This window comes from Podarcis muralis, chromosome 7 (genome assembly GCF_964188315.1).
Source record: "Podarcis muralis chromosome 7, rPodMur119.hap1.1, whole genome shotgun sequence".
Lineage (NCBI taxonomy): Eukaryota > Metazoa > Chordata > Lepidosauria > Squamata > Lacertidae > Podarcis > Podarcis muralis.
Genome location: NC_135661.1, coordinates 4,954,763 through 4,979,428, shown reverse-complemented (window position 1 = coordinate 4,979,428; position 24,666 = coordinate 4,954,763). Strand labels below are relative to the sequence as shown.

Below are 24,666 nucleotides of genomic sequence, written 5' to 3'. Positions count from 1 at the left end.
ATACCTTTGGGGGCTTCTTACAGGGGTACACAGTGCCTTTGTGTTTCCCCTTTTCCCTTGCATAGATCAGGTCTTTCCCAGAGGACTAGACCCATGCTCCGACGCGGTGCGCAGCAAATCGGAAGTCATGAATAGAATGGTGCTATTATTTCCCTTGATCTGGACACTGAACTTTGGTTAATGCAGCCTAGAATAGCATTACCCCTTTTTCTGTTGTTGTTTTTTTTGCTGCTGAATCACATTGTTGACTCACTCAGAATAGACCAGTACGATTAAGATGATGGATGAGACGGGTCTTTGGTCTGATTCAGCTACAAGGCTCTGGGTTAAGTTCCTGTGCAGTCAAGCACTGGAGTTTCTAAACACTGGAAAATATTAATGCTAAGTGGCTGAAAGATCCAGTCATCCCTCATGCTAGACCCAATAGATGTGAAATGGTATCAATGAGCAGAATGGCTTTTCAACTATTGTACTCAAATTGCCCTCTTTTGACAGGTTTTGCAGTGGCATGTGGACAAAGGAAATATTTGGGGGGGGGAGCTTTGCGCGGATTTTTAGTTTTATTTTTGCCTTACAATGCTTCTCCTCTCTCTCTCTCTCCCCCCCTTCATTATTCAAACACCCCCAAAATTGGCGAGCCGGAGCATCAAGCCAAGATCTGAGGTGCGGCGAAAGCACGACAACTTTATCTGGAGCCGAAAACAGCTTTCTTTTTAAAAGGAAGGGAGAAAGCGGTACATGCATTTAATGTCTAATTAGGAAAAAAATAAGCTGCGGAAATCGTGTACCAGCCGTAATAGGGCCTTCGCAGGCAGCGGCGTCGGCTGAGATGGCCCCATTTCAAGGTTGAGTTGCCGGGAATATAATTGAAAGGCGAAAATGAAAATGAAATTGGAGTTATCGAGAAATCGGATTTGGGATGGATTTAACAAGCTGATTTAAACAAAAAATAAAAACCTGCCTCGCTTGCCGACACAGGAATTCTCTCCTGGCTCAGAGCCCCACCACCACCCTCTTTTCATCCCATTACTGCCTGTTTTCTCACTTACTCATCTGTACATAAACACATCGAGTTTGGGGACCCTCCTTTTCCACCCATCGCTACACCTCTTGCTGTGCTCCTTCGCTAGCCGTGTGCCAAACTCTCCTGAGCTCTGCCAGTGACCTATCTAAGTCCAGTATTCCAGCACTGCAGGGGGTTGGACTAGATGATCCGTGGCGTCCCTTCCAAGCCTACCATTCTATGATTCTATGTCCCAGAGGGCAGGACGCAAACCAATGGATTCAAAGGACAGGACAGGAATTTCCAAATAAACACAAGGAGGAACTATATGGTGGTAAGAGCTGCTCGACAGTAGAACAAACTCCCTTGGAAAGTGGTGGACTCTCCTTCGTTGGAATTTTTCAACAGAAGTTGGATGGCCATCTGTCGGGAATTCTTTAGCTGTATTTTTGAGGGTTTGACTCAATGACCTTTGGGGTCCCTTTAACTCTACAGTTCTGAGTCTGCAAGGGACGCGGGTGGCGCTGTGCTCTTGGGCTTGCCGATCGGAAGGTTGGCGGTTCGAATCCTGTTGGGGTGAGCTCCTGTTGCTCTGTCCCAGCTCCTGCCAACCGAGCAGTTTGAAAGGACGCCAGTGCAAGTAGATAAATAGGTGCAGCTCCGGCGGGAAGGTAAATGGTGTTTCCATGTGCTCTGAATTCAGTCACAGTGTTCCGTTGCACCAGAAACGGTTTAGTCCTGCTGGCCACATGACCCAGAAAGCTATCTGTGTACAAACACCAGTTTCCTCGGCCTGAAAGCAAGATGAGTGCAACAACCCCATAGTCACCTTTGACTGGACTTAACCGTCATGGGGTCCTTTACCTTTACCCTTCCACCTTCTATGAGTCTATTATTTGCATAAGCCACCTCGAGACCCCTTTTAGCCAAAGAGGTTAGGGTAGAAATACCATAAGGCAAGACGCGGGTGGCGCTGTGGTCTAAACTGAAGAGCCCAGGACTTGCCGATCAGAAGGTTGACAGTTCGAATCCCCGCAACAGGGTGAGCTCCCGTTGCTCAGTCCCTGCTCCTGCCAACCTAGCAGTTCAAAAGCACGTCAAAGTGCAAGTAGATAAATAGGTACCATTCTGGCGGGAAGGTAAACGGCATTTCAGTGCGCTGCTCTGGTTTGCCAGAAGCGGCTTAGTCATGCTGGCCACATGACCTGGAAAAACTGTCTGAGGACAAATGCCGGCTCCCTCGGCCAGTAAAGCGAGATGAGCACCACTAACCCAGAGTTGTCCGCAACTGGACTTAATGGTCAGGGGTCCCTTTACCTTTACCTAAGATAAACACAACAACAAATGGGCTACGACATCTAGTCAGTTAATTTGGGTCTTTCTTTGTTTCTTTTAAGATACCTTTCCATTACAAATTTAAAAAGCTAGCCGTGTCTGAAGGAAAGCTCCCCTCCTGTGTGCAAGAGAAGAGAGAACTACATACCTCCAAAAGGACACCTGTTTTACCTGCAGCAGAGAAAGCAAGCCCTCCTCTCTTCTTAAAGACTGGCTCATTTTCCCACCACCTGTACAAATTTATGCAGATTTTATGCATTGCGGTTGCAATTCCAAACACACCTCTGAGGGAGTCGGCTCAGCGGGGCTTACTTCTGAGTAAACATCTACAGATGCACACTGAAACTCCCACAAGAAATCCAGGGAGCTTTACACCGCAGCTCTTAAAATACGATTTCCGCGGCTGTTTTGCATACCAAGAAGCTCCAGACGCACACATATGACGTCCGTCCCAGAGGACACAAACAATGACAGTAAAGATGACTGCTGGCAGCCCTCCATATCCTCTTTGTCCTCCCTGTCTTTCGGGGGGGGGGGAGGAGGGAGATCAGGGGCAGCTGTCCTGCGGCTCCCCAGATGTTGCTAGACTAAGTTTCTGATAATTCTGGACCATAAGCTGTGCCGCTGGGGCTGCTGAGAGCCACAGCTTTCCCATCCCTGAACTGGACCATCACTTCCCTTTACTGCCCTTAACTTCCTCCACTATTTGTCTTCATTGCCCTTAATTTCCTCCACTACCTGCCTTTACTGCCCCTAACTTCCCCCATCATTTGCCTTCACTTCCCTTAACTTCCTCTATCACTTGCCTTCAATGCCCTTAACTTCCTCCACCATTTGCCATTATTGCCCTTAACTCCCTCGCCTTCCCAAAGTTGGGTAAGCAAGGCGCTGGGCATTGGAAAGTCAGTGCAATTGCTGGGGGGGGGGGTCCTCAAATGTTGGCATCACTTCCACATGCCCCACATCACAAGACAGCATGCGGCCCATGGGTTCTGTGTCGAAGTACTGTTGCGGCCCACTTGGAATGAAAAGTTGGACCACCCTGAGAGAGGGGCAAGGTTTGCCAGGTAAGCTTGGACCATCATAGGCACCCCACAAAATCGAGTTTCACTTCTTCTAGCTCATCTCTTCTCCCAAGGGGCACCCAACCACTGGGCGCCTCCAGCGTTGCTTGAGAAATGTCTCCGCATCTCATCATACGACAAAACGCTTTGCTTAGCTGGCGGGATTCTAATCTGAGCCCAGTGGGAACAGACACACCAGCTGTCAAGGAGATGTCAAAGCTTCCAGTGCAGTTGATCTCTTGTTTTTCCAAACACCTTTATTCTGGCATCCCAAGATGCCCCCACGCTATATACAGATTTTATTTATACAACATAATAATGTACATGGCTTTTAATATTACATATATATATTCACACATGGATACACAAACCCTCATGCCGCTATTGGGGGGGGGGGGAGGGAGAGAAGAGGATTCAGTGGGGGGAGTGGGGGGAATTTTGGCCCGCCTCCAAAGCCTGCAAGGAGGGCGCCAAGTCCTATGCCATCTGGAAAGTTCTTTTTTAAAACCGCAAGCTCGTTTTGTAAGTATGGGAAACGGCTGTGCATAAGAGGTCCAGAGTTGTCTCCTACTCAGAGTAGACCCGCTGAAGTGAACGTTATTCTTTTCAGTGGGTGTGCTCTGAGTCGGGATACCCTTGAACTGCAAAAAAACTAAATCTCTCTATTTTGTACAGTGTGATCGCACCTCAAACATATTTAACTTGCACAATTTCAACCACTGAAGTCCAGTTGGCTGCAATCCCACAAGAGAAATACAGGCAAGGCAGAGAATTTAAAAGCTCCCTCTGCACTGCTCAAGGCCCTCTCAGGGTGCCGTCTCCAGAAGTGAAGGAAAGCTCTCCCAAGAAGTCACACAGTCCCTGAAAGATCTCGCAAGAGCGCCCCAGAACTGGCACACCATTTCGGCCTGCTCTCCCCAAGCAAGGCAGAGACCTTGAAAGCTCTTTTTGCTCCATGTCTGCTTGGGTTCCCCAGTGCAAAAAGAGTTTTTGAGCTCTCTGCCTTCCTTTGGGAGGCAAGGCCTTCCTGGCACACCAGCTCCGGAAACCTGGGGATACTTGAGTGAGATCCCGCAGGAACTCGGACAACCCCACAAGGTCTTGAGAGAGCCAGCCCACTCGGCGCTCTGGCTAGGGAAGGACTCAGAAAGTTGGGGCAGCTTGAACATACGGTTTTTGTGTATATGCAGAAATCTCCAAACCAAACCCCCCACGTGAGATGCGATCATACCGTTTGTGTGTGTTCCAAACAAACAGGGAGGCTTGAAGCGTGTTCCAATCATGACAGAGAGAGGGGGGGGAAAGTAGAGAAGGAATCTGAAGCCTCTTTTAGGCAAGATGTTTCCCCCAAAAGATATAAGGGGGAGGGGAGAGAGTCCATTGGGATGGGGGGAATGCAGCCACCACCTCTGGCGAGCCCAACGCACCGTTGCAAGTTGTCCCAAAGCAAGGCATTGTGGGAGGGCCGGCCGGCCGGCCAATGAGAGGGGGCCAGGGTTATAGCATCAGTGGGACCTGCCATATCAACAAGGTACTGTCTGTCTCACTGCTGGCTGGCGGCTTGCCATTGGAGTTGAAGTTCCGGTAGCCTCTCCCACCAGAAACCACAGCCAGGGAGGAGATCTCCTTGCGGTGAGCATCGCGGGCGCACGGCCGGTTGTGGACCCAAATGTCTGGGTCGTCGGCCATCTCGTAGACGGAGCCATCCTCCTCGGTGTGCTCCGGGGCAGTCCCGGTGGAGGGCGCCTCTCGCATCGAGAGCAGCTGCCCAGGGAGGTGAGAGGTGGAACGGAGGCGGTACTGCAGGAGAATGCCCTTTTTCCGGAGCTCCCTCATCTGAGGGCTGTTCTGGGAAGCCAGATCCGCTGGTTTGCTGTCCAGCTTCTCGTCCTTGGCAGATACGGGATCCGCAGAGGGGTCATCCTCCTTGTCGCTCTTGAGGATGTCCGGGGCCAGGGTGCTGAGAGCGACAGCCAGGAATTCCACCGGGCCACAGTGGCCATTAAGGGACACCATACCCTTCCCTGAGCAGTGGAGAGAGACACACATGAGCCCTTTTAGGAACACAGAAACCAGCTTCATAGATAGCAGAAATTTGTTTTAAGAAGGGCAGTAGTGGTGCAGTGGTTAGAGAAGAAGAAGAAGAGTTTGGATTTGATATCCCGCTTTATCACTACCCTAAGGAGTTAAACCCCACGACGGGGTGAGCTCCCGTTGTTCGGTCCCTGCTCCTGCCAACCTAGCAGTTCGAAAGCACGTCAAAGTGCAAGTAGATAAATAGGTACCGCTCTGTCGGGAAGGTAAAAACGGCATTTCCGTGCGCTACTCCGGTTCGCCAGAAGCGGCTTAGTCATGCTGGCCACATGACCTGGAAGCTGTACTCCGGCTCCCTCGGGTCAATAAAACGAGATGAGCGCCGCAACCCCAGAGTCAGCCACGACTGGACCTAATGGTCAGGGGTCCCTTTACCTTTACCTTTAAGGAGTCTTAAAGTGGCTAACATTCTCCTTTCCCTTCCTCCCCCATAACAAACACTCTGTGAGGTGAGTGGGGCTGAGAGACTTCAAAGAAGTGTGACTGGCCCAAGGTCACCCAGCAGCTGCATGTGGACGAGCGGAGACGCAAACCTGGTTTACCAGATTATGAGTCCACCCCTCTTAACCACTACACCACACTGGCTCTCATCAGGCTAGGACAGTGCTTGCCAAACTTGGGTCTCCAGTTGTTTTTTCGGACTACAATTCCCATCATCCCTGACCACTGGTCTTGCTAGCTAGGGGTGATGGGAGTTGTAGTCCAAAAACAGCTGGATACTCAAAGTTTGGGAAACACTGGGCTAGGACCTGGGACAAACCAGGGTTCAAATCTGCCCCCCCCCCAGTCATGGAGCTCACTGGGTGACCTTGGGCCAATCCCTACATCTCTCAGCCTAGCCTACCTCACAAGGTGGTTGTGAGGATAAAAGTAGGAGGGGGAGAAGAGCTACCTTGAGCTCCTTGGGAGGAAAACGCAGGATTATATAAATGCAGCAAATGAATAAATAAGATGAGAGGGTGGGTGGAGGAGCAGAAGCAAATGCAATTGTCCCAACCCAGCTCCAAAAGCAAAAATCAAATTTCCGCTTCCCCTCCAACAACATGTGTCGTGTGACTTGGCCACATGGAGACAACCCCCCCCCCAAAAAAATCTGAGCAATAAAATGATGGGATGGTAGCCAACTTCCCTGAACAGTTATCTCCCGCTTGGACTACTGCAATGCGCTCTACGTGGGGCTACCTTGAAGGTGATCCGGAAACTACAACTAATCCAGAATGTGGCAACTAGACTGGTGACTGGGGGCGGCCGCCAAAACCATATAACACCGGTCCTGAAAGACCTACCGTATTTTTCGCACCATAGGACGCACTTTTTCCCTCCTAAAAAGCAAGGGGAAATATGTGTGCGTCCTATGGAGCGAATGCAGGGGGGAGGCAGGTGGGAAAAGCCCCCAAGAGCCACACACAAGCTTCGTGCGCTCTTGTGGGCTTTTCCACAGGAGGGAGAAGGGACTGACTGGCCGCATCAGTCCCTTCTCCCACCTCCCAGAAAAGCCAGGAGAAGCTGCGATCTCTTTAAAGGAGTTGTGCGGCTACTGCAGACTTTTGTGGGAGGTGAGGGAATCCCCCCACCTCCCAGGAAAGCCAGGAGAAGCTGCGATCTCTTTAAAGGAGTTGCGCGGCTTCTGCAGGCTTTTGCGAGAGGTGAGGGAATTCCCCCACCTCCCAGGAAAGCCAGAAGAAGCCGTGCAGCCCTTTTAAAGTGCGCACGGCTTCTGCCGGTTTTGCGGGAGGTGGGGGAATCCCCCCACCTCCCAGGAAAGCCAGGAAAGCCCTGCGCAGTGTCTCCCGGCAAGGAGAGGCTGCACGGGGCTAAAGGGGAAGCCAAAACAGCGAGCGGGATCCATCCCGCCCCCTGCCTTGGCTTGCTCCGTAGCTGCGCGCAACCCCTCCGGCAAGGAGAGGCTGCACGGGGCTATGGATTCTTTAGCCCCACGCAGCGTCTCCCAGGATTTTTTTCTTGATTTCCCCCCCTAAAAACTGGGTGCGCCCTATGGTCCGGTGCGCCCTATGGTGCAAAAAATACGGTACATTGGCTCCCAGTACATTTCCGAGCACAATTCAAAGTGTTGGTGCTGACCTTTAAAGCCCTAAACGGCCTCGGCCCAGTATACCTGAAGGAGCGTCTCCACCCCCATCATTCTGTGAGGACACTGAGTCCAGCGCCGAGGGCCTTCTGGCGGTTCCCTCACTGCGTGAAGCTAAGCTACAGGGAACCAGGCAGAGGGCCTTCTTGGTAGTGGCACCTGCCCTGTGGAATGCCCTCCTATTAGATGTCAAAGAGATAAACAACTACCTGACATTTAGAAGAAATCTGAAGGCAGCCCTGTTCAGGGAAGTTTTTAATGTGTGACATTTTAATGTATTTTTAATCTTTGTTGGAAGCCGCCCACAGTGGCTGGGGAAACCCAGCCAGATGGGCGGGGTACAATTAATAAATTACTATTACTATTACTATTACTATCACAACTCTGACTTATTCTAATGCAGGCATGGAGGACCAGTGGCTCTGGGATTGGACGCCAGCTCCCATTATCCTGGCAGGGGCAGGTGGGATGCTGAGCCCTGCCACATCTGGAAGACCACAGGTGTTCCCCATCCTCACTGCAACAGAAGGAGACTCACCTGTGATCTTGGGGATCCCCTCCAATCTGGGCACAGGCAAAAGGACCAAGATGCCTTGGTCGGTGCCAACCCAGAGGAGGCCCTGGCAAATCAGAAGGCTGGTGACACGGACATTCTTCTGGCCTGTGGGAAGAAAGGGAAGGGCAGATTAACTGGAGGAGCAGAAGCTGTTGCCCATTTTTGGCCTGTAAAGGTAGATTAGCCACAAACTACCCCAAACCATTCTTCCTGGGACTTCTATAGCCATAGGGGACACCCGCCAGCAAGCAGAATGAAGCAACAGGAGACAGGAACAAGAAAGCCAATTGTACATCAAATTCAATATTGTCACCACAGACTGGCAGAAGTCAGCCCTACCTGTAGATGATGCCGGGGACTGAGCCTAGGACCTTCTGCATGCCAAACAGGTGCTCTACCGATGAGCCCTTCCCCAAGTGGCAAGTCAACCAAAATATCCCGACATAAATTAATCTCATTACTGTGAGCTGAGACCTGTTAGAAGCCCCCTTTAAACTGTATAGAAACTTATTCACGTCTACTACTACAGCGGCAAGAATGTTACTCGCCCCAAAATGGAAAGAAGCAGAAGTCCCATCAAAGGAAGGATGGATACAAAAACTTGTGGAATATGCAGAAAGGGTGAAACTTACTGGAAGAATAAGAAATCAAGATAACAAACTTCTTATTTTAAAAAATGGAAATGGTTTATTGAGTAGTTACAGATAAACTGTAAACAGATAAGAATGTTGGCAGGATTACTGGAATAACCTGTGGTTTTATGAGTATGAAGCAGATGAATAAATGAGTAAATTAAGTTAATTTGGATATGCAGAAGATATTAAAAATAAATTTAATTTAAACCACAGAAAGAGGGGGAAGAAAGTCGAAGTTTGAAATGTTAAAATGAAAGTGAAATGTACAAATCTGAAAAGCATAAATGAAGAGGAAGAGGAAGAGGAAGAGGAAGAGGAAGAGGAAGAGGAAGAGGAAGAGGAAGAAGAAGAAGAAGAAGAAGAAGAAGAAGAAGAAGAAGAAGAAGAAGAAGAAGACGACCTCCCAGAGCTACAATTCCTAGATTAGATTAACAGTCAACACCTCTTCTTGGGGATCTCTGGGAATTATACTTCTGTAAGGGGAATATGATCACTGCAGATGGTGACAGCAGCCACAAAATTAAAAGACGCCTGCTTCTTGGGAAAAAAGCAATGGCAAACCTAGACAGCATCTTAAAAAGCAGAGACATCACCTTGCCAACAAAGGTCCGTATAGGTAAAGCTATGGGTTTCCCAGTAGTGATGTATGGAAGTGAGAGCTGGACCATAAAGAAGGCTGATTGCCGAAGAATTGATGCTTTTGAATTCTGGTGCTGGAGGAGATTCTGGAGAGTCCCATGGACTGCAAGAAGATCAAACCGATCCATTCTGAAGGAAATCAGCCCTGAGTGCTCACTGGAAGGACAGATCACGAAGCTGAGGCTCCAATACTTTGGCCACCTCATGAGAAGAGAAGACTCCCTGGAAAAGACCCTGATGTTGGGAAAGATGGAGGACACAAGGAGAAGGGGACGACAGAGGATGAGATGGTTGGACAGTGTTCTCGAAGCTACCAGCATGAGTTTGACCAAACTGCGGGAGGCAGTGGAAGAAAGGAGTGCCTGGCATGCTCTGGTCCATGGGGTCATGAAGAGTCGGACACAACTAAACGACTAAACAACAAGGGGAATATAGAGGTCTCCTTAAAACTCTCAGTGCCCTTGACAAGCTACAGTTCCCAAGATTCTTTGGGGGAAGCCCATACTGTTTAAAGTGTTATTGTAGTGCTTTAAATGGATGGTGCAAATGTGGCCTGATAGAACAAAAAATGGACCGATTTGCCCCTTCTATGGCATGGGTAGGGGACGCGGGTGGCGCTGGGGGTTAAACCACAGAGCCTAGGACTTGCTGATCAAAAGGTCGGTGGTTCGAATCCCCGCGACGGGGTGAGCTCCCGTTGCTCGGTCCCTGCTCCTGCCAACCTAGCAGTTCAAAAGCATGTCAAAGTGCAAGTAGATAAATAGGTACTGCTCCGGCAGGAAGGTAAACAGTGTTTTCGTGCGCTGCTCTGGTTCGCCAGAAGCGGCTTAGTCATGCTGGCCACATGACCCAGAAGCTGTACACCGGCTCCCTCGGCCAATAAAGCGAGATGAGCGCCGCAACCCCAAAGTTAGCCACAACTGGACCTAATGGTCAGGGGTCCCTTTACCTTACCTATGGCATGGGTGCCCCTTCCTTGCCAAAGGAGATGAGCCCTGCATTGCTTTCCACTCCAAGGGGACAATCAATTGGTTAACCCACTGCTGCAAATTAACATGTTTTGAGTGTCAAGACAGATTAGCTCTCCTGTCTCTATGGTTAGCAACAGCAGCAACGATGAACAGGAGGGAGGCCAGGCATGGATCCCACCCTGGAACAGGTGGAGCGGAGGAGAAGTGATTGAACAAGAGAGGGAGTTTGTGAGTTAAGACTTAGAGGGGGTGGTTCCTATTCAGCAACACGTCCAGCAGCCCATCTCCCCAGCAGGGATGGGAAAATCTGTCAGTATTCTAGGTTCCTCGATTTTATTTTCAAATGAAAACACGGGGCACGGTTTGAATTACGGCAGCTGAATGAAAACAGAAAGCGAAATAGAGGATCATTGTATTTGATAAAAGTATGTTATATAAAGCCACAGATACGGGGGGGGGGGGGGAGGAAAGGCTGGGAAGTCAAAATTTCAAGAAAAACATAGATTGAAAACTTGTGAAAATCAATAAAAAATTGTGTTCCAAAATTAAAAATATTCCAGCTCCTCAGTCTATTTCTGTTTCCCCTTTTTCAAAACTTTAACTCAGTTCTCCCCAGTTGCATGCCAGTTTGAGATATTATACACAAACAGAGAGAGAGAGCCCTCACAAGAATTCATGAGGTTTTAAACCAAATTTCACCTAACAGTTTGCAATTTTGCCTAAGATACACTCTCCTGATTATTACCTTTTGCAAAGCGATTTCCCCTAACAGAACTTGACTTTTTGTGTATGTCACTAACACACACAGTTTTCATGTACGCTTTGCACCCCTGTAGTGTATGCTGATCGTCGAAGAATTGATGCTTTTGAATTCTGGTGCTGGAGGAGACTCTTGAGAGTCCCATGGACTGCAAGAAGATCAAACCTCTCCATTCTGAAGGAAATCAGCCCTGAGTGCTCACTGGAAGGACAGATCCTGAAGCTGAGGCTCCAGTACTCCAATACTTTCATGAGAAGAGAAGACTCCCTGGAAAAGACCCTGATGTTGGGAAAGATGGAGGGCACAAGGAGAAGGGGACGACAGAGGATGAGATGGTTCGATAGTGTTCTCGAAGCTACCAGCATGAGTTTGACCAAACTGCAGGAGGTAGTGGAAGACAGGAGTGCCTGGCGTGCTCTGGTCCAGGGGGTCACGAAGAGTCGGACACGACTGAACGACTAAACAACAACAACAAGAAGAAGAAGAAGTGTATGCACTTCTGAACCTGTGACTTGGCAGGAGAACTTCACTGCAAAATTCGGAGGAGAGCAGATTTCGAAGGATCCCTGCATTTTGGTTCACAATCTGCAAGCTCCATGTTTGGCTCTGGGATCTGCGGGGCCCTGGTCCTGTGATGGGCTTGAGGCGGTTCAGATCTTAAATTCATAAGGCCACGTCTCTCTTAGAGCATAAGGAAAAAGTTGGCCTGAAAGTGGGAGAGAAGATGAAAGACTGGAGGAAGGATACAACGTTTGATTTCAGCAATGCTGTTTTTCCCCTGTGTTTCTCCTGTAAGGATAGTTTCTTATTAACCGGGTTGCGACAACTTCTGCCATCCATATAAAAAGCTGTTAGCTCCATCAATAAGCAGAAACGCCTATTGATTAGTTTAGAAGAGAGTCTGGTTGATTGGGGGTGGGGTCTTCTGCAATGCAATTGCTTTCTCTTAATAGACAGACCTTTACCCTAATCGTAGTGCAAAGGTTTGATTTTCCACAACGTATTGTTTCAGAAAATGATAATGGGACATGATAATATATAATAATATTTCTAATCACTTGCCCTTCACCGTAAGTTCCCAGGACAGGTTGCGACATTAAAATGCAACATTGCGGCACGGTGCCAAAATCAATTTAAAACAACTTACAATCACAGAAATAAGGTGAGTGCTATAAATATACACCTTGACTGTCGAAAGCTGGGCGGGAAGAGGTTCAGCCTTCACCAGAAACTGTATATTGAAGGCACCAGGTGGTCTTCGGTGCAAAGACAGTTTCACAACCGTGACTGCAATCGCGGAGCAGGAATTCTAACATCGGCTGGTAGGTTCACCCATAAATGCAAGCCAAATTTAATTCCTCCCCACCCGTAATGGAAGGGGAATATAGATGAGGATCAAACTGGTCCATCTCTGCCTCATCACCAAACAGCAGGTCCCCACCCAAAGAAGATTCCTGAATACTTAGGAAGGCAGAATGCAGTATTCTTCCATCAGCAAACCTTTTAAGTGGAGATTTCTAGCCTAGGTTTTCTTCGTGTTGGACTGGAAATGGTATTTATATCTGTTTTTATTGCTGCTGTTTTATGGCTAATCACTTTGGGACATTTCACGGGAAGGCATTCATAAAGCAAATAAATAAAGGCGGGCCGGAAAAATTAATTCGGCAATATTGGTCTAACGGCACAAATTCTATTCTCGGAATCGCCGAGACGGTTGTATGTTTGGGTCTTAACGGTGTTTTATTTCATTGATTCATACAATGAATTTAATTAGGAATTATCAAGAACTGCTATCTTAATGCAATTAGTGGAGCGAGGGAATGATATGATTGGGGGGGGGAGCGAAAGATCCGCAAAAGGAAAATGGGGGGAAACACAGAGGCACATGTGAATCTGCTTATTTTAGCTAAATTGTCTTGTGCCAGAAAGCAGAACCTGTTTTAATGAGAACCGGTGACCTTTCATTGTTTATTAGAAAGGTTTTATTTTTTTTTCCAGAAGCCAAAAAACCAAACACTTCTACTTGAAATTGAAGATCGTGGATGGGATTCATTATAATAGCTCAACAACGGATATATGTTGGCAAATTTTATAATAAAAGTGCACATGACACCCACCCACTGCAAAGCTCATTTGATCCAAGACCACAGAACAGGGTTGAGGATCATAGGTGGTCATTATCCCCAACCTTGAGCAGGTAGATGAAAGGTCCAGCAATGTCCACGGCTTTCCCCATCCCAGACCATCACTCACCTTCCCTGCCTCCATCAGAACTCTGCCTTTTTTGAATGCAGAGGTGTAAAACATTGTGATGGATGGTAGCTGAAGGGGAAGTAAAGGCAAGTGATGGTCCGGTTCAGGGATGAGGAACCTGCAGCCCTCCAGATGTTGCTGGATGATGGTGAAGAACAGTGGGCACTGGGGTCCAACAACATCTAGAGGGCTACAGGTTAGCTCCCCTATGGTTTAAAATATCTAGCCCAGCTTCCTGTTCTTGCAGATGCCCTAGTGGAAAGGCCAAATGCAAGACCTGGGTGGGACAACTTCTTCCTTCTGTAATTCACAGCAAGTGGCCTCCATCAGTGGAGGGAGAAAATAGCAGTGCTGGATAGTAGCCATTGACAGCCTGATCTTCCTCCATGAATTTGTCGAATATGTGCAGAGGAGGGCGACCAAGGGTCTGGAAATCAAGCCTTTGGATGAATGGGTGCGGAAGTTGGGTATGTTTAGCCTTGGCTGGAGAACATCTAGAGTGCTGTGTCCAGTTCTGGGCACCACAATTGAAGGAGGATGTTGACAAGATGGAATGTGTGCAGAGGAGGGTGACCGAGATGATCAAGGGTCTGGAAACCAAGCCATATGAGGAGCAGTTGAAGGCGCTGGGTATGTTTAGCCTGGAAAAGAGGAGACTGTGAGAAGAGATATGATTGTTGTTGTTGTTTAGTCACTTAGTCATGTCTGACTCTTCGTGACCCCATGGAGCAGAGCACGCCAGGCACTCCTGTCTTCCACTGCCTCCCACAGTTTGGTCAAACTCATGCTGGTAGCTTCGAGAACACTGTCCAACCATCTCATCTTCTGTCATCCCCTTCTCCATGTGCCCTCCATCTTTCCCAACATCAGGGTCTTTTCCAGGGAGTCTTCTCTTCTCATGGGGTGGCCAAAGTATTGGAACCTCAGCTTCACAATTTGTCCTTCCAGTGAGCATTCAGGTCTGACTTCCTTCAGAATGGATAGGTTTGATCTTCTTGCAGTCCATGGGACTCTCAGGAGTCTCCTCCGGCACCATAGTTCAAAAGCATCAATTCTTCGGCGATCAGCCTTCTTTATGGTCCAGCTCTCACTTCCATACATCACTACTGGGAAAACCATAGCTTTAACTATAGGGACCTTTGTTGGCAAGGTGATGTCTCTGCTTTTTAAGATGCTGTCTAGGTTTGTCATTGCTTTTCTCCGAAGAAGCAGGCGTCTTTTAATTTCGTGACTGCTGTCACCATCTGCAGTGATCATGGAGCCCAAGAAAGTAAAATCTCTCACTGCGATATGATCGCCATCTTCAAATATCTGAAGGGCTGTCCCATGGAGGATGGAGCGAGCTTGTTTTCTTCTGCTCTGGAGGGTAGGAACCGAAACAATGGCTCCCCAAAAGGAGATTTTGAATGAACATCAGGACAGTAAGAGCTGTTCAACAGAGGTGGCTATCAAAAGGTGATGGACTCTCCTTCCTCGGATGTTTTTAAGGAGAGTTTGGATGTCTGTCTGTCTGTCTGTAAGGGATTCTTTAGCGTTGATTCCTACATTGCTGGGCGTGACCTTCCAACTCTACAATTTCCATCCTCTTTCAATGTCCTCTAAGTGGGTGGCTGTTGCCGCCTCTTGTGAGAGCAAATTCCACTCTTTAACTACTCACTTGTGTGAAGAAAGACCCCGTCCCCAAAACCACCAACACACAGCCAGGGTGAGGCCGACCATCCCACTCAACAGATGAGGTGGTCTCTCTCACGAGGGTTGCCGTGAAAGGACACCAATGTCATATAGTGATTTCTTAAGTCGGGCCAGGCATCCAACTGAGGGAATCTGTTGTTGATTAAATGCACATCTCTGCTGATTAAACCTGCATATATTTGCATATGAAAAGAGCAAGGACTTGGGGGGAGGGACGAATGCAGGCTTTGCTTTTAGATGGCAGCCTGCTGTGACCACATCTCAGAAGAAGCCCTCACCCTAACCTGCAACATCCCCCCAAACCCTCTGAACGAATGTGGTCCCTGCCATCTCCAGCTTTCGTAAGTCACCTTGTAAAAATAAATAAATACTTGAAACCTTTCTAAAATGTGATGCCTGATCAATTAGCAGGGCCTAAAATATCCATGGACGCGGGTGGCGCTGTGGGTTAAACCACAGAGCCTAGGACTTGCCGATCAGAAGGTTGGTGGTTCGAATCCCTGCGACGGGGTGAGCTCCCATTGCTCGGTCCCTGCTCCTGCCAACCTAGCAGTTCGAAAGCATGTCAAAGTGCAAGTAGATAAATAGGTACTGCTCCGGCGGGAAGGTAAACGGCGTTTCCATGCACTGCTCTGGTTCGCCAGAAGCGGCTTAGTCCTGCTGGCCACATGACCCGGAAGCTGTACGCCGGCTCCCTCGGCCAATAAAGCGAGATGAGCACCGCAACCCCAGAGTCGGTCACGACTGGACCTAATGGTCAGGGGTCCCTTTACCTTTAAAATACGCATGGTGCCTCAGAGCATAACCCCCGCGTAAATGGGGAGTTGCCAATAAAGCGATCGGGTTTCGGTAGGAATCAATTGACCTGACCAATTCATTGATTAAAAGGAGGGTGAAGAAGTTCAGGGATTGGGGCTGAGTGGAGCCCTCAAAAACCTCTCTGCCCTGGTCCTCAGAACGCTCCCCAGGCCAGAACCTCTCACCGCCCTGATTTTGTTTCCTCCCTTAGTTTCTTCCTCCTGGGTGGGACACATCCTTGAGGTCTGATGATGCCTCTTGCATGGAAGACGGAGATAGGTTTTTGTACAAAAGCAAGCCTGCTCTACAAAGGTAAAATTGGCCTCTACTGCCTTGCCGACTTTTCCTTCTAGCCCTGCTCGCCCCTCGCATGCAGCCCTTGGAAGCTTATCTGGGAGGAAATGTGGTCCTAACGTAGAAAAAAAGTTCTCCCAGCCCTGGATTAAATGGCCGATGCCATCATTTCTAGGGCAGGTTCTGCGTAAGGCACCCTTGAGCCACAAGTCTAACTCAGTAGGTGTTTTGCAAAGGATAAAGTACAGGGAAGGTAGAGACCCATAGATTCCATATTACACTGGAAGGGCTGTAGCTCAGAGGCGAAGCATCTGCTCTGCATGCAGAAGGAGTAGGCAAGGCCTCAGCCTTAAACCCTGCAGAGCATCCTGCCAGCCAGTGAAGACAACACTGAGCTAGATAGACTAAGGGTCTGACTCCTTCAGAACTATGAGGACGAACAGCACACTTTGTTTTTAATGAAAAGACTGTAACTCAGAGGTAGAGCATGCAGAAGGCCTCCATTTTCAATCTCTAGGTAAGATCTCGGCCTGAACTCCTGGAGAGATGCCTGCCAGTCTGTGTGGACAACACTGGGCTCAATGGACAAATGGTTTGACTCAGCATAAGGCAGTAAGTTCCAAGCTTTTTGCAAGAAGAATTGAAGAATAATGAATGGGAGCTACAAGACGGGATTCACCCAGATCATAGCGATGCTGATAAGGCTTCTTGTGCCCCCTGCTCTTCGGGGAAGAGATGGCGGGTGGGACTCTTAACGGAGAATAAATATTTTATCTCAGAGGCTTAATGCCGCAACGTCAGACTCCATCCCGGCTAATAGATCTACCGCTTTTAAAAGGCCGGGGCCTCTCTGCGAGAAAGACTTTATTAACGGCCTGTCTAGTTAAAAAGGATGAGAGAGCTTAAGTTCAAATATGCATTAATACCAAAATTAAAACGCTCGCTCCGAGGGAAGGAGAAGAGAAGCAGCAATTCTTTTTTTTAAAAAGGGGGTCTTTTTAAAAAAAGCTTTTTTTAAAAAAAAAAAGGGAGAGAGCCATGAAACACTTTAAACAGCTAATGCATTTAGTCCTAATTGCACAATTACTCCATCTTGCAGATGGAAGAAAGTGGGGAGGGGAGAGAGAGAGGTCTAAGAAAGGCGCAGGGCAGGGTGGCTGCAACAGAAATAAAATTAACAAAGAATTTGTGGTTGCGGTTGTGGTGGTAGTTGGGTTGACTTGGCACAGGGAAGGAGAGATGGCGCTATCAGGTCCAAGCCCACTTCTCCAAGGGCTGTTCAACAGTGGAAGAAAGATGGGGAATATGCAGGAGAAATGACTTCAAAGAGATATGGAAGGTGTTTGTAGAATTTGTACAGTGGTACCTCGGGTTAAGAACTTAATTTGTTCTGGAGGTCCGTTCTTAACCTGTGACACCACTTTAGCTAATGGGGCCTCCCGCTGCCACCACGCCACCGCCATGTGATTTCTGTTCTCATCCTGAAGCAAAGTTCTTAAACCGAGGTACTATTTCTGGGTTAGCGCCTGTAACCCGAGGTACCACTGTACTGTTAAAATGGAAAGGGGTCAAACCATCGCAAGAGGCGTTGAAAATTTGGGAGGTTGGATAGTTAGAATGGAATGGTCTCAGTGGTGAGGTGCACATTTTATTCTTATTTATTTATTATTATTACTTTGTCGAAATAAAGTAAAAAAACAAACAACAGTGGAACATTTAACCTCAGAAGGTGGAGGTTTTTAAACAATGATGGGATAGTATTCCGGCATGCATTCTTGAGATGTGATTCATGCATTGCGGGGGGGCGGTGGACTAGAAGAGCTGTGGGGGTCCTTTCCAACTCTACAATTCAATGAATCCCAGTTCAGGAAGTCCAGAGCTGGACACCCACGCACACCAAATGGCAGCCAAGTTTCCCTGCTTGATGACAACCAGCCAGGGAAAACTGACCACCTTCTCTAAGTCCTCACTTCCACTGCCTACCTGTTCCCATGGCAGAGATGCTTCTCGTAATCATAGAATCAGAGAGTTGTATGGGACTCCGAGGGTCATCTAGTCCAACCCCCCGCAGTGCAGGAATCTCAGCTAAAGCATCCACGACAGGTGGCCATCCAACCTCTGCTGAAAAACCTCCAAGGAAGGAGAGTCCTGAAGGAACAGCTCTTACTGTTAACGTTCAGCAGCAAAGCCACCTTTCCTTTCACTTCTGCCCATTGGATCTAGCCCTGCTGTAGAATCGTAGAAGAGTAGAGTTGGAAGGGACCCTGATGGTCATCTAGCCCAACCCCCTGCAATGCAGGAATATGCAGCTGCCCCATACGAACCTGCAACCTTGGCATTATCAGCACCATGCTCTAACCAGCTGAGCTATCCATCCAAGGACCAAATGTTTGCCCTCTTCTTTGTGGGGGGCTATATCAGACACATCACCTTGCCGACAAAGGTCCGTATAGTTAAAGCTATGGTTTTCCCAGTAGTGATGTATGGAAGTGAGAGCTGGACCATAAAGAAGGCTGATGGCCAAAGAATCGATGCTTTTCAATTATGGTGCTGGAGGAGACTCTTGAGAGTCCCATGGACTGCAAGAAGATCAAACCTATCCATTCTGAAGGAAGTCAGCCCTGAGTGCTCACTGGAAGGACAGATCCTGAAGCTGAGGCTCCAAGGATTTGGCCACCTCATGAGAAGAGAAGACTCCCTGGAAAAGACCCTGATGTTGGGAAAGATGGAGGGCACAAGAAGAAGGGGACGTCAGAGGACGAGATGGTTGCAATCTGACCAAACTGTGGGAGGCAGTGGAAGACAGGAGTGCCTGGCGTGCTCTGGTCCATGGGGTCACAAAGAGTCGGACACGACTAAACGACTAAACAATAACAACAACAATCATATCTCCTGTCAGTCTCCTCTTTTCCAGCCTAAACATACCCAGCGCCTTCAACTGCTCCTCATATGGCTTGGTTTCCAGACACTTGATCATCTCGGTCACCCTCCTCTGCACACATTCCATCTTGTCAACATCCTCCTTCAATTGTGGTGCCCAGAATTGGACACAGCACTCTAGATGTTTTCCGACTAAACAACAACAAAATATCACGGAAGACAGTGCAAGCTTCTTTTCTGCTGCTCCAGGAGGTAGGACGTGAACCAACAGATTCAAATTTCAAGAAAAGAGATTCCAACTATCTTGATGACGGTAAGAGCCATTTGACAGTGGAAGGGACTCCCTTGCAAGGTAGTGGACTTTCCTTCCTTGGGGGTTTTGAACAGAGGTTGGCTGACCATTTATGATTCTCTAGCTGTGACTCTTGCATCACAGGAGGTTAGGCTAGATGACTCTGGGTGCCTTCCAACTCTACAACTCAGTGATCCTATAACAGCTGGGAGAAGGCTTCTCTGGGTTATCTCTAATGCTAGTCCTACTCAGTGTAAACTCTTCAACATCAGCTTCATTGGACTGGTCATGTTGTGCAGATGCCTGATTATCATCCTCCAAAGCAACTACTCTATTCCAAACTTAAAAATGGAAAGCGTAATGCCGGTGGTCAACAAAAGGGGTTTAAAGACCCTCTCTCAACGCAAACCTTAAAAAATGTACAGTGGTACCTCGAGTTACATACGCTTCCGGTTACATACGCTTCAGGTTACAGACTCTGCTAACCCAGAAATAGTGCTTCAGGTTAAGAACTTTGCTTCAGGATGAGAAAAGAAATCGTGCTCCAGTGGTGCGGCAGCAGCAGGAGGCCCCATTAGCTAAAGTGGTGCTTCAGGTTAAGAACAGTTTCAGGTTAAGAACAGACCTCCGGAATGAATTAACCCAAGGTACCACTGTAGTATACATGCATACATGATGCATACATGATGTATGCAGAATACATCATGCGAAAGGCTGGGCTGGATGAATCCCAAGCTGGAATTAAGATTGCCGGAAGAAATATCAACAACCTCAGATATGCAGATGACACAACCTTGATGGCAGAAAGTGAGGAGGAATTAAAGAACCTTTTAATGAGGGTGAAAGAGGAGAGCGCAAAATATGGTCTGAAGCTCAACATGAAAAAAACGAAGATCATGGCCACTGGTGCCATCACCTCCTGGCAAATAGAAGGGGAAGAAATGGAGGCAGTGAGAGATTTTACTTTCTTGGGCGCCATGATCACTGCAGATGGTGACAGCAGCCACGAAATTAAAAGACGCCTGCTTCTTGGGAGAAGGGCAATGACAGGCCTAGACAGCATCTTGAGAAGTAGAGATGTCACCTTGCCAACAAAGGTCCGTATAGTTAAAGCCATGGTCTTCCCAGTAGTGATGTATGGAAGTGAGAGCTGGACCATAAAGAAGGCTGATCGCCGAAGAATTGATGCTTTTGAATTATGGTGCTGGAGAAGACTCTTGAGAGTCCCATGGACGGCAAGAAGATCAAATGCATCCATTCTTAAGGAAATCAGACCTGAGTGCTCACTGGAAGGACAGATCGTGAAGCTGAGGCTCCAGTACTTTGGCCACCTCATGAGAAGAGAAGACTCCCTGGAGAAGACACTGATGCTGGGAAAGATGGAGGGCACAAGGAGAAGGGGGCGACAGAGGACGAGATGGTTGGATAGCGTTTTTGAGGTTACCAGCATGAGTTTGACCAAACTGCGGGAGGTAGTGGAGGACAGAGGTGCCTGGCGTGCTCTGGTCCATGGGGTCACGAAGAGTCGGACACGACTAAACGACTAAACAACAACAACAACACCACTGTAGTAGGGACGCGGGTGGCGCTGTGGGTAAAACCTCAGTGCCTAGGACTTGCCGATCGTATGGCCGGCGGTTCGAATCCCCGCGGCAAGGTGAGCTCCCGTCTTTCGGTCCCAGCTCCTGCCCACCTAGCAGTTCGAAAGCACCCCTAAGTGCAAGCAGATAAATAGGTACCGCTTTATAGCAGGAAGGTAAACGGCGTTTCCGTGTGCTGCGCTGGTACTGACTCGCCAGAGCAGCTTCGTCACGCTGGCCACGTGACCCGGAAGTGTCTCCGGACAGCGCTGGCCCCTGGCCTCTAGAGTGAGATGGGCGCACAACCCTAGAGTCGGACACGACTGGCCCGTACGGGCAGGGGTACCTTTACCTTTACCACTGTAGTATAAACACCAACAACTGGGAAACACTGGCCTGCAATTGGAGAACAGCTTTTACCGAAGGTGTCATGGGCTTTGAAGATGCTCGAACACAGGACAAAAGGGAGAAACATGCTAAGAGGAAGGCACGCTTTGCAAACCCTCACCACGATCAACTCCCACCTGTAAACCTTCGTCCCCACTGTGGAAGGACACGTGGATCCAGAATTGGCCTCAACGGTCACTTACGGACTCACTGTTAAAACCATGTTTATGGAAGACAATCATGCTCAGCTATGAGTGATCGCCGAAGGAAGGAAGGAAGGAGGGAAGGAAGAAACCCACTGAAATTCATGGGGATCCTCTGGTAATTTCAATGAGTAAAACTTAGTTGTCCCTCCCAGACATGCAGGCCTCGCAGTGGTGCCAATTTTGGCGGCCAGGCCAGGAATATCCAGAGCTATTGTCCCTGTTGGTGGTCCCATGCCTACCTGGCAGGGCAAAAGTGGTCCGCGTGGCGATGTTGATCTCCTGCAGATGCTCAAGCGTTTCAGTGTGGAAGAGCCGGACAGAGGAGCCGCAGGAGAAGGCCATCCACACGCCGCTGCCCGCCTTGATCATGTGGGTGACACTTGCTTCTTCCTCCGGATGGGCCTCAAACGTTTGCTGCAAGGAAGGGAAGAACACAAGGTCAGGAGAGCCTTGCGGCTGGATCAGGCCCATCTGGACCGGTCACCCTCTTCGCAGAGTGGCAAAGGGTTGTTGTTGTACTGTAATCATCATCATCATCATCATCATCATCATCATCATATTAATTATACTCCACTTCCCTGATAGATGGCCATCCAACCTCTGCTTAAAAGCCTTCAAGGAAAGTGAGTCCACAACCTCCCAAGAAATACCTCTATGCAGGGCAGAGTTAAACTGCGGAACTCCTTCCTGCAGGAGGCAGTGATCACCACCAACTTGAATGGCTTTAAAAGAGGATAATAAATAATGATGATGATGATGATGATGATGATGATGATGATGATGATAATTTATTTATTTATACCCCACCCATCTGCCTGGGTTTCCCCAGCCACTCTGGGTGGCTCCCAACAGAATGTTAAAAACACAATACAGCATTAAACATTAAAAACTTCCCTAAACAGGGCTGCCTTCAGATGTCTTCTAAAAGTCAGATAGTTGTTTATTTCCTCGACATCTGATGGAAGGGCGTTCCACAGGACGAGTGCCACTACCAAGAAGGCCCTCTGCCTGGTTCCCTGTAACCTCACTTCTCACAGGGAGGGAACCGCCACAAGGCCCTCGGAGCTGGACCTCGGTGTCCAAGCTGGACGATGGGGGTGGAGATGCTCCTTCAGGTATACTGGGCCGTGGCCGTTTAGGGCTTTAAAGGTCAGCACCAACACTTTGAATTGTGCCCAGAAACGTACTGGGAGCCAATGTAGGTCTTTCAAGACCGGTGTTATGTGGTCTCGGCAGCTGCTCCCAGTCACCCGTCTGGCTGCCGCATTCTGGATACGTTGCAGTTTCCGGGTCACCTTTAAAGGTAGCCCCACATAGAGCGCATTGCGGTAGTCCAAGCGGGAGATAACCAGAGTGTGCACCACTCTGGCAAGACAGTCTGCGGGCAGGTAAGGTCTCAGCCTGCGTACCAGATGGAGCTGGTAGACAGCCGCTCTGGACACAGAATTGACCCGCGCCTCCATGGACAGGGGACTCTGGTAACCGGTCTGTTTTGAGCGGCCGCCAAGCCACGGCACCAGGCAACTCTTTTCTGCTCTCCCTGCCATGGAGAGATCCAGAAGCGGAGATGCCCACAAATCCATTGCTTGTTTGCAAATCCACGGCAGCAGCAAGAAGCTGGAATCCTAGCTATCAGAATTCAATTTTTGCTTAAGAGCAGAGGGAGGGGAAGAGAAGGGGAAATTGATTTTCACTGTTGCAGATCCCAAGAAGTCCACCTGCGCACATCCTTTCTGGGGTTTTTAGGGAAAGGTGGGGGGTGTTATTCAGCAAGTGGAACGGAAGAAGGCAAACAAACCGACTGCAGCGATGGACTCACAAAGATGCAATTACCTAAGAATTTAATTCACCGGCCTGTCAGGTTCCAGTTGTTCTCTCCCCCTCTGACATGTCAGGCTTTTACGAGACCTTCTGAGGCTCAGCACAGGAACCCGACAACCCCAATAAATCCCAGGCAGAGGGCAGCTCCCTTTTTCAACCAGCCTTTTTTACATGGAACGGCAAGAACTAGAAACTTGTTTTGTTTTTCAGGAAAGGGCCACCGCTTGGTGGCAGGGCCCATGCACCTGTTATAAGAATTTTAAGGTCTTATATATATATAATAGATGTTCATAAATGTACCAAGCAAGCACATACAAATATGTATAGACCACATGTCTGAAACCCACAAAAAAGTCCTAAAAGCATTTTCTCCCTCCCAAATTGACCTCAGATATTTCTCTGCAAGGTCGAAGGAAATGGGGAGCCTCCCCATTGTCTCTTTGCTCACAAATCCTGTCTCAAGGGCACATTTAAGATATGAATAGGGTGAGCCTGTGACCTGGATTCAGGAGTTGAGTAGTTATCATAACTAAAGAGTGGCCAGGATGCCCAGGTAATCCAAGCAGGTAACCTAGCAGACAGGAGAAAAAACAACGCACTCAGATTTCTGTTGTAGTCCTCCCCATCTCTGATGTATCTGGGGGGTGGTCTTGGGCTACACCCCTTCTGTGATGTACGTATGGTGTTTCTGGGGGTGGTCTTGAGCTCCAGGGTGGGCAATTTCAAAGTCTATATAAGCGCTTGCACACCTTTGTCCTGGGTCCTCCTCTTCTCTCCTGCTTGTGGGGGGGGCACCCTGTTTCAACAGCTTTAATAAAGACCAGGCTTATAGCCGCTTTGCTTTTGTATAACCTGGTCTGGTCTCTGTTCATTTCCTGTCCGGTTTGAGCCTTAAAAAAGTACGCTCTCTCCGAAGGTCCAGTCTTCCTTAAGAAGCTGAACCCCTTGAAGCATGAGTAGGCAAACTAAGGCCAGGCGGCTGGATCCGGCCCAATCACCGTCTAAATCCAGCCTGCGGATGGTCCGGGAATCAGCGTGTTTTTACATGAGTAGAAGGTGTGCTTTTATTTAAAATGCATCTCTGGGTTATTTGTGGGGCATAGGAATTCGTTCATCCCCCCCCAAAACAATTGTCCGGCCCCCCACAAGATCTGAGGGACAGTGGACCGGCCCCCTGCTGAAAAAGTTTGCTGACCCCTGCCTTGAAGGGACCCCTCAATATTCTTATTTCACACCCCACACAAAAGGAACCAGGTTCACCCCCCCCCCCACTGCATCTTGAGGCAGGCCTTGGGGAAGAAGACCCCCACCTGAAAA

The 24,666-nt window shown here is 48.6% G+C and overlaps 1 protein-coding gene across 12 annotated transcripts in view; it reads right to left on the bottom strand.

Annotated features, from left to right (window-relative positions):
- Positions 1-3,639: 3,639 nt before the first annotated feature.
- The window catches only part of ARHGEF10L (Rho guanine nucleotide exchange factor 10 like), a 147,868-nt gene continuing 126,841 nt past the window's right edge, over positions 3,640-24,666 (bottom strand). For all 12 annotated transcript variants that reach the window (XM_077931078.1, XM_077931080.1, XM_077931081.1 and 9 more), the window contains 3 exons: positions 21,768-21,942; positions 8,124-8,246; positions 3,640-5,426 (listed from right to left, as the gene is read on the bottom strand). In XM_077931078.1, coding sequence (XP_077787204.1) covers positions 4,900-5,426; positions 8,124-8,246; positions 21,768-21,942 — 825 coding nt within the window. In that variant the 3' untranslated portion in view covers positions 3,640-4,899. The remainder of the gene's footprint in view (positions 5,427-8,123; positions 8,247-21,767; positions 21,943-24,666) is intronic.